The sequence below is a fragment of the Sus scrofa genome, chromosome 5 (genome assembly GCF_000003025.6).
Source record: "Sus scrofa isolate TJ Tabasco breed Duroc chromosome 5, Sscrofa11.1, whole genome shotgun sequence".
NCBI lineage: Eukaryota > Metazoa > Chordata > Mammalia > Artiodactyla > Suidae > Sus > Sus scrofa.
The window spans coordinates 82,132,090-82,144,463 of NC_010447.5; the positions used below are offsets into that span (position 1 = coordinate 82,132,090).

Below are 12,374 nucleotides of genomic sequence, written 5' to 3' on the forward strand. Positions count from 1 at the left end.
TAGTAGTGGTAATATCAAAACTATTTAACAAGATATTCCTATTCTTTTATTAGGATTTGGAACTTGGATGGAATACAAACAGCTCATTTTGTTCTTCATTCCCCTGGAATGAGTGTGTGCTGGCATCCTGAGGAAACTTTTAAGGTTAGCTTTCTTTTATCAAGTTGAAAAGACGTATGCATGTGTAGTGCTTGCTCACATGGAGGAGAAAAATCAGTGACTTTTTCTACCTCAGAGACTCTCAGTTGGTACAAATGCATTTGGAATAATCTAGAACCTTAAAAGTTCTCTAGTTTTTTATTTGAAAATCATCATCTATAAATGGCATTTATTCAGAGTACACTTTTCATGCCCTTTGATAGGTTACAATTTAAAAATTAATGCCCAGTCTTTCTAGTAAGCAGTATTTGTTTAAAAAAAAAATTAAATCCATGCTTATGAGCCATAATGTTTAAACAGAAAGCATCACTGGAGCTAACTACAGTGGTATGCAATTCCTATGCAAAGTAAAGCTTTCTAAAATTCTAAAAATATGCAATGAGTTATTATCAGTTAGCCTTAATGTCATTGGAAGATAGCCCTTCAGCAAGAGTTCTCTCATTTGCCAGTATTTTCTCTTGGGCATTGCTCTGTTATCTTTCCCTAGAAACTCCATGTTCGTCTTCTTAAAGTTAGTCCTTCTGTCTAGAGTTCATGACAGTTCTTGCCCGTCCTGCTTTTCATAGCATTCTAATGTCTTCATACTTCTCTATTAACTCTTTTCTCTCCTTACACTTGCACAAGAAGATAAGCTTGATTAATCATAGCAAACACTTACATAGTACTTACATATGCCTGGCTTATTGTTAGTATGTCATACATTAGCTCATTTAACCCTCATGCAACCTTATGAGATGGGTACTACAGTGATCTCACTTTACAAAAAGGAAACCAAAGCTCATAGAAGTTAAATAACTTGCCCAAATTCACAAAGCTATTAACTAGAAAAACTGACATTTAACACAAGCAGCCAGCTCCATAGGTCTTGCTCTTAACCACTACATTCTGTTTCCCCCTTTTAATCTTTTTTTTTTTTTTTTGTCTTTTTGTCTTTTTGTCTTTCTAGGGCTGCACCCACGGTATATGGAGGTTCCCAGGCTAGTGGTCGAATCGCTGCTGTAGCTGCCAGCCTACGCCACAGCCACACCAGATCTGAGCTGCATCTGCAACCTACACCACAGCTCCCAGCAACACCAAATCCTTAACCCACTGAGCGAGGCCAGGGATCAAACCCGAAACTTCATGGTTCCTAGGGGGATTTGTTTCCGCTGCAGGACCACAGGAACTCCCCCCTTTTAATCTTAATCTGTCTTCTTCACACCTTTTATTTCTGAATGTTTGAACCCATCATGTATACCTTTGAAATTCTTCCCCCGTCTATTGGTCTAACTTTTTAATCTTATTCAATCTCCTCAATTTCTCAGAAGTCATCCTTGGCATGTGGAGGTTCCCAGGATAGGGGCCTAATCAGAGCTGTAGGCACAGTCCTACACCACAGCTCACGGCAATGCCGGATCCTAAACCCACTGAGCGAGGCCAGGGATCAAACCCACAACCTCGTGGTTCCTAGTCGGATTCGTTAACCACTGCGCCACGACAGGAACTCCCCATCATCAGTGATATTTTTAAAGTCCAATGGGCTTTTCTTCCATTCTTAATCTCAAGGCAGCTTTTTCCACCGCTGATCACTTTGCTTTAAACCTCTGCTCACTTGGCCTTTAAAGGTACATTATTCTAGTCCCATTGACCATCTCTGCATGTATATTCCCTTTTTTGCTCTCCTCTGCTAACTCTTCTTCATGTATCTGTGAATTCTTGTGAGGGGTAGTTCTCACATACACGGTATCCTTTATTATTATAGAGGAGAGAAGAATGAATAAAATCCTTGTCTTTGAGTTATACATTGGCTTTTATACAAGAAAAACATGTAAATACAGCAACAGATTTTCAGTGTTGGCATCAAAAATCTAGTTAAGAGGAATGATGACAAAATGGATTAATCAGATCTGCTCACAGCCTTCAGAGAGGAGGTGGTCCTGAACTGAGATGCCCTAGAATATAGAAGTGTATTCTGTGAGCCCTGGCATTCCATGAAAACTTGTTTCGGGCCTGTTGGTCTTTTATCCGTAGAATCATACTCTGTATGTGTGCATGAGTGAAATTTTTGAATTTATTCATATTACATATATTGAGATTATTTCCATGTGTAAATATTACTTCCGAATCCAGGTCCTAAATTTATTTTATGTCTAGATTTCTCCCCTGTAGCAGTGAGACTACTTAGAACATAATCAAGGAATCTACCAAAATACTAATATCTCTGTGAATAAATATAATAAGTTACTTTTAAAAAACCGAGACCTAAAAAAAAAAAAAAACCCAAAAAAACAAAAAAGCCTAAATAAGAAATGAGAATGTTACTATAATCTCCATCCCAAAACTTGTATCTTAATACTTAATTTGTGATTATTGTAGCTCCCTTTCTTCTATGTGTTCTAAGTTACTTTATATTATTCTTAAATATATAATTAAAATTTCGCTCCACCACCCCATCTCCTTTTATAAATTTTTTCCACAACTTCAGAATGTTTGGAAGTCTCTGCTCTAAATCACTTCAACTCAAAATCCTAAAATCATCTTTGATATTTTCCTTTACTGTATGCAAATTTTTCTAGGTCTTTTAAGTTGGGGGGTTTTTTTGTTTGTTTTATTTGTTTGGGTTTTTTTTTTTTTGCTGTTTTAGGGCCACACCCACAGCATATGGAGGTTCCCAGGCTAGGAGTCCAATCAGAGCTGTATCCGCTGGCCTACACCACAACCACAGCAACACAGGATCCAAGCTGCATCTGCGACCAACACCACAGCTCAGGGCAACAGTGGATCTTTAACCCACTGAACAAGGCCAGGGATCGAACCCGCATCCTCATGGATCCTAGTTGGGTTCATTAACTGCTGATCCACAAAGTTTGTATTCACCGTCACCAGACCACATTCCTCTTGGTCATAAATGTGTATTCCTCACCTTTCCATTATCACAAGTAGTCCTTGCCAAGCTTTAGCTTGTTTCTAAAAATCTTTGGCTCTTCAATCTGATTCTTCTTGCCTACTTTAGTTAGATGCATCTTTAAATATTAGCTTTACTTCTTCTCTACCAAACTCAAAAAACCTAGAATTAGAGAGGCAACACAGTGGAAAGTTAGAAGTATATACTCTTGGAGTGCTTTTGTGGTGCAGCAGGTTAAGGATCCAGCATTGTCACTGCAGCTGCTCGGGTTGCTGCTGTGGGATGAGTTTGACCCCTGGCCGAAGAACTTCCACATGCTTCAGGCACAGCCAAAAAAGAGAAGTTCATACTCTTGAGTTAACTGCCTAGAGTCAAATCCCAGTTCTGCCAGTTGCTAGCTGTATGATCTCTGGCAAGTTGCAAGCTTTCTCAGTCACTGCCTTCACTTCCTCATTTTGTGAAATGGAAGCTCATGAAGATTAAATGATCGAGCACTGATGAAGTCCTTAAAAGAAAACCTGATACATAATAAGCACTCAATTTCAGCAGCATGTTGTTGTTGATATTATTATTACTACTAAAACAATCTAGTGGTTCTCAGGGATCTGCCATATTAGAACAAGCACAGACTTTTTGTTCAGTTATTCTTGGTCTTAATGAAAATGAGGCAGCCAGAGAAGAAAGAGCGATCCATGATCACCAGTCTCATAAAATTCTTGTGAGACATAAACTACAAAAGAGCTGTGGAAAGCACAAAGCAAATGCTAGCACTCAGTGGTAAAAGTTACAAAAGTCAAAGCTCTCCAGAAGCAAAGATGCTTAATCCCGTAAACCACAGCTGGAACTAGGATTTGAAAGGTAGTAATAACAGAACCAGGATTTAGGGTGTCAGGATCAGAGAGTTGGGACTGAGGACATCCCTTTTTCTGACCCTAAGAGAAAAGAGGTTTGAGCTGCTAAACGAAATGAGGTGTGACAGCCAGCATTTGTTGAGTGCTTTCTCAATGCCAGGAACTGTGCTTAGTACTTAATTTACATATGTTTTCTCAAATAATTTCAAAAATACTTTCAGGTTGGTAGCATCATTCTATTTTATAGGTAAGAAAACTGAAGCACCAAAAGATTAATTTGCTCAAAAAATCACATCGTCACAGATCTGACCTCCGTCTGCTTCAATTACTATAGTGTTTTATACTACTTCAGATACTTCCTCTGTGAAAATTCATTGCAAATTACTGTTTATGGTTCTGAAAAGTCCTAAAAGAAAAATTCCTCTGTAACATTTTTAGATCCAGCAGTTCCCAAATTTATTTAACTTTTTTACTCTATCTGCTCTTTCAACCAAAAAAGAAAAAAAAAATCACAATTGAGCCCAGATTTGGAAAAGTAAATAACCAAAATAAAATGTTTGTTTTTACTAGAATGTGGTTTTCAACCTGACTTTAAACTATAGTAGCTAATATTTATAGAGGGCCTATTCTGCTAAAGCAGTTTTAAGTGCATTAACATGTACAGTTGACCGTTGAACAACACAGGTTTGAACGGCACAGATCCACTTACACACAGATTTTTTTTTTTTAATAGTAAATACTACAGTGCTACATGATCCACAGTTGGTCAAATCCACAGATGCAGGAACCATGGGTCAGGAAGATCCACAACTCTGAATTACATATGGATTTTCAACAGTAAAGAGAGTTAGTGACCCTAAGGCTCTCTCCACATTGTTTAAGAGTCAACTGTATTAGCTGGTACCTCACCCCCCAACAGCCCTATGAAGTAGGTACTCCATTAGCCCTATGTGTTCAAGATCATTCTGAGGGAAGAACCAGGTAGTCTTGACTAAAGAACCTGAACTCTTAACCTACCATGCTCTCCTAGTTTAGATCCTGGGCCCAGATAGACTTGACCCATCCATAGTTCGTAAGTTATACCTGAAACTGGGAGTTCCCATCATGGTGCAGCGGAAATGAATCCAACTAGGAACCATGAGGATATGGGTTCGATCCCTGGCCTTGCTTAGTGGGTTAAGGATCCGGTGTTGCCGTGAGCTATGGTGTAGGTCGAAGACGTGGCTTGGATCTGGCATTGCTGTGGCTGTAGTGTAGGCCGGCAGCTACAGCTCCGATTGGACCCCTAGCCTGGGAACCTCCATATGCCGCAGGAGCGGCCCTAAAAAGGCAAAAAAAAAAGTTATACCTGAACTTCTCAAGACTTTAGTGATAGACTCAAAATCTCTGGAATTTTACTAGGTCCAAGTAAATCTTTGGTCTTTTCCCATTTCTAGTCCTTCCCTACCCTTGACTGTATATATAGCACACCAGACCACTCACCAGTCTTCACAATCTATAAAGGACATATGTGCACTGTAGTTAGACCTGGGTTCAAGACATGAGTTCAAATCCAGGTTCTACCATAGGCTAGTGATGAGATCTTCAACAAGTTATTTTAGTCACTCTGCACCTCTGTCTCTTTTCTGGAAAAAAAAATGAAATTAATGATAGCAGTTTCCTCAGATAGTGGTTATGAGGATTAAATAAGGCAGGGCATGTAAAGCTCAGTGTTATACTTGTTTTTGTTGTATTTTAATCATTGACCTTGTATTATTGAGAATAATTTTAAATTCCACCTTTTCTGTTAAGAACTCCCTAATTTTAAGGACTACCTGTGTTCTAAATAATTACTCCTTCTTTTCCATCCCACCATATTTCACATAAACTACAATTAGTTATTTTTTCATAATTCTTCTTAGATAGAAAGTTTTGGGAGTTTTTGTTGTTGTTGTTTTAATAGCTACACCTGTGGCATATGGAAATTCCTGGGCTAAGGGTCAAATGTGAGCTGCAGCTGAGGCCTACTCCACAGCCAGGGCAACACTGGATCCAAAGACATGATCCAAGCTGCATCTACAACCTACCCAGCAGTTTGAGGCAGTTCCAGATCCTTAATCCACTGAGCAAGACCATGGATCAAGCCCACATCCTCACAGAGACAGTGTCAGGTCCTTAACCCACTGAACCACAGCAGGAACTCCCCAGATGGAAAGTTTCTTGAGATCGAGAATCGTGTCTTTTACCTGGACTTCTGTTGAAAGTAGCACAGTGTTTTACACATGCACATGTGTATACGTTGATCTTCATTATTCACAGATTCCGTATTTGCAGATTTCCATATTTTGCCACCTCACTAAAATTTATTTGTAACCCCAAACTTAATACTCATTACACTTTGACAGTCACAGACATGCACAGATCAACAAAAAAATCGAGTTGGCTAATGTGCACATTCCCAGCTAAGGGAATAAGGCAGCACTCTGCCTTATGTTTTAGCTTTCATACTGTAAACAAGTGTCCTCTTCAGGGTCTGTTTAATGCCACATTTTATGCAGTTTGTTGGTGATTTCTTCCACTGTGTACAATGGCCTACAAGCAGAGTGCCAAAGAGCTATGTAGTACTCCTAAGTATAGGAAGGCCATGAGATGCCTTATGGAGAAAATACATGTTAAATAAGCTTTGTTCAAGCAAGAGGTATAGGAGTTCCCACTGTGGTACAGTGGGTTAAGAATCCAACTGCAGCAGCTGGGGTTGCTGCAGAGGTGTTGCTTCGATCCCCGGCCTGGTGCAGTGGGTTAAGGATCCAGCATTGCCGAAGTTTTGGCTCAGATTCATTCCCTGGCCTGGGAACTTCCATATGCTGTGGGTGTGGCCATTTAAAAAAAATAAATAAGCAAGCGTTAGTGCTATTGGCTGTGCGTTCTATGTTAGTAAGTCAATATATATTAAATAAGATGTCTTTAAACAGAAACATATGAGATTATGTTCTGATAAGGTGACAAAAATCTGATGAGAGACTTGGCAGGAACTCATTAATTTCCTTTAGGATCGATGGTTCTAATTCAGTGTTTGCAGCAACTTTATAGAACCTAACTACTATAAATACTCAACTGTGTGAGTGTGCATATGTATGTGTGTATATATAAAGTATGTATATACTTTACCTAGAATGAATCTTTAGACTTTTTTTGAGATCATACACAATCATTTAAAATTGTCCCCAGTTTTTTTGAGCCTTTCTTTTGCCAGCTTTCTGTGAGGTTTTTTTAATATTTGATAGAGATTTTTACCTAGGATTGTTTTATTTCCTTTGTATTTGATCTCCCATTTGTAATATATGCAAATGTTAACATTTTACCGTACGTGTGACATTGAATTTCTGGCTAGTAAATTAGGTTCTTGAATTTTCTTTATTTTTCTCTCTTACAGTTGATGGTTGCAGAGAAGAATGGAACAATTCGGTTTTATGATCTTTTGGCTCAACAGGCTATTTTATCTCTCGAATCAGAACAGATGCCATTAATGTCAGCACACTGGTGCTTAAAAAACACCTTCAAAGTTGGAGCTGTTGCAGGGAATGATTGTTTCATTTGGGATATTACTCGTTCCAGGTACTACTTCCTTAGTATATTTGTTAGTTGCTTACCAAAAAAATCAGTCACTATTACTGAATGATCCACTGAGCTGTTCTTGTATATCCGGGCCACACAGTGGAGCAAAGACAAGTCTTTCCTCTAGAAAGGCCTGAGCTATGAGTTTTCACCTAACAGATGAGGGTTTCATAGATGTACTTCGAGAGTAGCAGAATAATGCAGAGGAGAGCTTTGATCTGAGCGATGTTTACTTATCTTTAAAAAGGAAGAAAAACACTGACCCTGTTGAATGAGGGTGTTCTCTAATGGTTCTAAATCATGTTTATGTCTTTATCATATTTCATCTGTTTTAATTCAGTGCTTATTTGGAATTTTACCACAGTTTAAGTATATTGGACATTGTGTCCTTAAGAGAGAAAATAACTTTTAAAACTTAGGTTCCTCTACTTGAGACCACTACGTAATTCATAAAAGTAAATTACTGTCTTTTAGTTACCCTCAAGATAAGAGACCTGTCCACATGGATCGAGCCTGCTTATTCAGGTAATGTACCATTTTTGTTAGGGTTTTAATTTGACTTTTTGAGTTTGGTTACTTTGTGCTGTGCCAACTCCTGAAATACTTTCCTATTCCTCTCTTGCACTGATTTTTTTCTCTTTTTTTTCCCCTGATTGTTCTATAAATGTATGGATATTTGGCTCTCCTAACACTTTGCTTTTGTCTTTTGGTCTAGGTGAAAGATTTTTCCAATTTTTTTGGAAAAATTTTATAAAACAAAACATGTTGCCACTCTACCAATATCACCCCAACAATTGGGAGCATATGCTTTCTTATTTTTTGTGCTGATAAAGATGTAAAATATAGGTGGACGCATGTTTGTAAAGAACTACATTATTGTTCTTTAAATGAAAACATGTCGAATATTACATATCTGCAACTTTTTTCAGTTAAATTAACATACTTGTGTACTTTGTTCTTTTTCATTCATTTTTTACATAATATTGCATCATATAGTATAGTCATTATTGTGCTTTCAGCTTCAGGAAAATTTACTAACGGAGACTAAAAACCAGTAGAACAGGAGTTCTGTTGTGGCTCAGCAGTAAGGAACCTGACTACTGTCCATGAAGTTGTGGGTTCTATCCCTGGCTTCATTCACTGGGTTAAGAATCTAGCATTGCTATGGCTGTGGCATAGAAAGGCAGCTACAGCTCCAATTCAACCCCTAGCCTGGGAACTTCCATATGCTGCAGGTACGGCCCTAAAAAAGACAGGAAAAAAAAAAGGGGGGGGGGAGGTCCCATCATAGCGCAGTGGAAACGAATCTAAATAGGAACCCTGAGGTTTCTGTTCCATCCCTGGCCTCGCTCAGTGGGTTAAGGATCCAGTGTTGCCACGAGCTGTGGTGTAGGTTGCAGACTCGGCTTGGATCTGGTGTTGATGTGGCTGTGGCTAGGCCAGCAGCTGTAGCTCTGAGCAGCAGTAGCTCTGATTAGACTCCTAACCTGGGAACCCCCATGTGCCATGGGTGCAGCCCTAAAAAGCAAAAACAAAACCAAAAACAAACCAAAAAAAAGACCAAAAAAAAGTAGAACTTTTATTATATACACTATTTCATCAAATCTAAAATACCCCCAATAAAATTGTAGAAACTGGGGACACTACTGTTTATGTACTCCTAAGAAAGAAATGTATTCGACTAAATGTAAGAATGCCATAGATGATAAGGTACATCCTGATTTCAGAGATATAAGCAAACACGCATTTTAGTCAGTGAATTATTGTACCCAAGTCTGAAGGAGGTAGTCTCAGGATTGTTTAGTAGCTCATCAATGTCATTAAGAATTCAGACTTTCCCTCTGCCATTCTCAGCGGCAAGGCTTTGGGCTTGTTGCTTCACAGTCACCAGTTGACCATCATCACCTCTTACCACGTTATCCTGAAAGGAGAAGGAGGAGCACTCTCATAATTGGGGATGGCTGCCTTAGCCTTATAGCAATTATGTCTCATCCCTTGGGGTCAGACATGCTGCCAGAACATAGGTGGGGTTCAGTTAGCAGAAAAAAAGGTAGAATGGCTGTTGGACAAGCAACTAATAATGTCTGCCACACACTAAAATATTAAGTAGACTTTAGCCGTTTGTGTCTTGTTGTTTGTTTTTTTGTCAAGGAATCTTTTTTTTTCCCTCCTACAGCTCCACATTGCACCTCTTAGTGCTGGGCTTGTGGCTGGAGCTCCATTAACACTTGTTAATTCATTGATTCATTGTATTCCAATGTCTGTAATGCCTTAAACATCTTTGTATTCTAAGTGTTTACATCATTTCAGGGAGTTTAAACTCATGAGTTTATCACAAATTTTAAGACAAATGTCAATAAGAACATTAAATGTGTGGGGTTTTTTAATGTAGTATACTGTGAAATATTTTCTGATTCCTTGTTTGTATCTCCTGTCATAAATACCATCAGCCCTTTGGTTATAAGAAAGGAACTGCTAACCTAGCGAAATTTAACAAAGTATCCCATGATCACTTCCCTAAATTCTCAGTCTCATTGTAAAGCCATATTATCAAATTTAGGATTATAAAATTATTTTTGTGTAAAAAAGAAATAACCTATTTTTTAAAAACTCTCTCCCTCAAGAGACTCATAATTTAAAATATTTTAAGAAAGAGAAAAAATGAAAAAGGCAGTAAAGAAATTCAGTCTTGCATTTGTCATTGGGTGAGAAGGGGAAGAAGGTCCTTATTATCTCCCAGGTGTGAAATAACCTATTTTAGAAAAGCTTATAGTTACCTGTAGAATACTGTACTAATTTTCATACTTTATGTTTTCTTAGATGGTCCATGATTAATGAAAACTTGTTTGCAACCACTGGTTATCCTGGCAAAATGGCAAGCCAGTTTCAAATTCATCATTTAGGGCACCCTCAGGTAATGTGGAGATGTTTGGTAGCATATGTGGTTTTTTTTTTTTTTGTCTTTTTTGTTGTTGTTGTTGTTGTTGTTGCTATTTCTTGGGCCGCTCCCGCGGCATATGGAGGTTCCCAGGCCAGGGGTTGAATCGGAGCTATAGCCGCCAGCCTACGCCAGAGCCTCAGCAACGCAGGATCCGAGCCGCGTCTGCAACCTACACCACAGCTCACGGCAACGCCGGATCGTTAACCCACTGAGCAAGGGCAGGGACTGAACCTGCAACCTCATGGTTCCTAGTCGAATTCGTTAACCACTGCGCCACGATGGGAACTCCGCATATGTGTTTTTAAATTTGTTTTGTACTTTTCCACTTATAGCCCCCGGATTTGTAATGTGTAACCAAAAACATTTATGAATGTCTGTTACCTGCTTAAATTGGAAGGAGATGGCATTTTTTGATGTTTAAATCAAATGGTAATAGACTTTTTGCCAATATTCATGTAAGAGGCATTTTATTTCCGCCTTCATTTAAGTACAATAATTTTGCTTGCTTGATTGGTTTATACTGCAAAAATGTTTGAGTCTGGACTGTACCGATTATACATAGATTTTATTTGTATCCTTCATTCCAGCCAGCTGCAAACAAATAATGTGTATTTCGTCTATGAGGGAGCACATTTTTTAATTCTATTTCCACATAAGCAAAAATAATTTATCAATCATATTTCTTATTTTTGAAAGGTAGTTTTTATTTGTTAATGTCAATAATGTATTGAGCTTCTTTACTTCACATATTTTTATAGCCCATCCTCACTGGTTCTGTAGCTGTTGGATCTGGCCTTTCCTGGCATAGAACTCTCCCACTCTGTGCAATCGGAGGAGACCACAAGCTGTTGTTTTGGGTGACGGAAATGTAAAATGAATTTTCTGTGTACTTTAGATCGATAAAACTGTATTTTTAGTACATATTTTGGAGAATTCCTTATTTTTATATCAAATATACACTGCCAGCTCTAGAAATGTTCCATTTGTTGCTTTTGTTAAATAAAATGTTGATGGTTTGAAAAATTATTTTCCTACTCTATTCTCTCAGTGTGGGTATTTTTTTAATCATCTTCTAAGACTACAGTTGACTCAGCAGCTCTAGAAGAGATAATTACGGAACATAATGCTTTTGATTTTTGTCACAGGATTGTCCAAAGTGTATCCTCTCTTCTGTATGTTACATATATGCTATTTTCCTCATTTTCAAAGACACAAACATTTACAAAAGGAAAAAAAGATCTCTCCTCTCAGTATTACTCTGCAAGTGGTTGAACGTATGTGTGTGAGCATATGCTTTTTTGTTAGCAGTCTATATGTGAAGGACTCTTATTACAACTTCCTTGGTAATTATAAAGGATTTTTATTCAATTTAATAAAAGAAATAGTTTTCAGTGTCTTTAAAATATGATTATGTTACTCAACCCTATTTATTATATGCAAATTCCTTTTGACTAGACCTCTCAACATTCTCAGAACATCTGCTGTGTGTGAAATAAAGTGTGAAAAATGATGTATAATTTAATACCTTTAACAACCTCTGCCTTTTATAAATTTTCACCGTTCTTATCAAACTTAAATGTTTTTGAGATGTCACCTAGTGACGATGGAACTATATTCACCCTCTCCAAGACGATTGAAATGAATGTTGTGTAAGGCCCATGTCCTGTTTTTGTGACACATCATGATCTAATCAGAATAGTATAAGAGTTAAGTAAATTTCTATAAACCCTCCATTCTTTAGAGTTAATGCCCTCTCTGAAGCTGCATTTCCTCCATGAAATGAAGATAGGAATCACTGTCTCATGGAATTACTGTGAGGATTAAGTAAAGGTAAATGAAAATGCCTGACATGTCTCACACAGTTCAGGGATGTGTAGGTATTGTTAATTTATTTTAGGAATAGTTCTTGTTTTTGAGGAACTGGAAATTTATTTTTCATTCATAA

At 37.9% G+C, this 12,374-nt stretch overlaps 1 protein-coding gene across 3 annotated transcripts in view; it reads left to right on the plus strand.

The window, feature by feature from the left end:
- Positions 1-12,374, plus strand: part of NUP37 (nucleoporin 37) — a 53,025-nt gene extending 40,651 nt beyond the window's left edge. For all 3 annotated transcript variants that reach the window (XM_021092659.1, XM_021092660.1, XM_021092661.1), the window contains 5 exons: positions 54-144; positions 7,307-7,488; positions 7,963-8,013; positions 10,309-10,402; positions 11,188-12,374. In XM_021092659.1, coding sequence (XP_020948318.1) covers positions 54-144; positions 7,307-7,488; positions 7,963-8,013; positions 10,309-10,402; positions 11,188-11,301 — 532 coding nt within the window. In that variant the 3' untranslated portion in view covers positions 11,302-12,374. The remainder of the gene's footprint in view (positions 1-53; positions 145-7,306; positions 7,489-7,962; positions 8,014-10,308; positions 10,403-11,187) is intronic.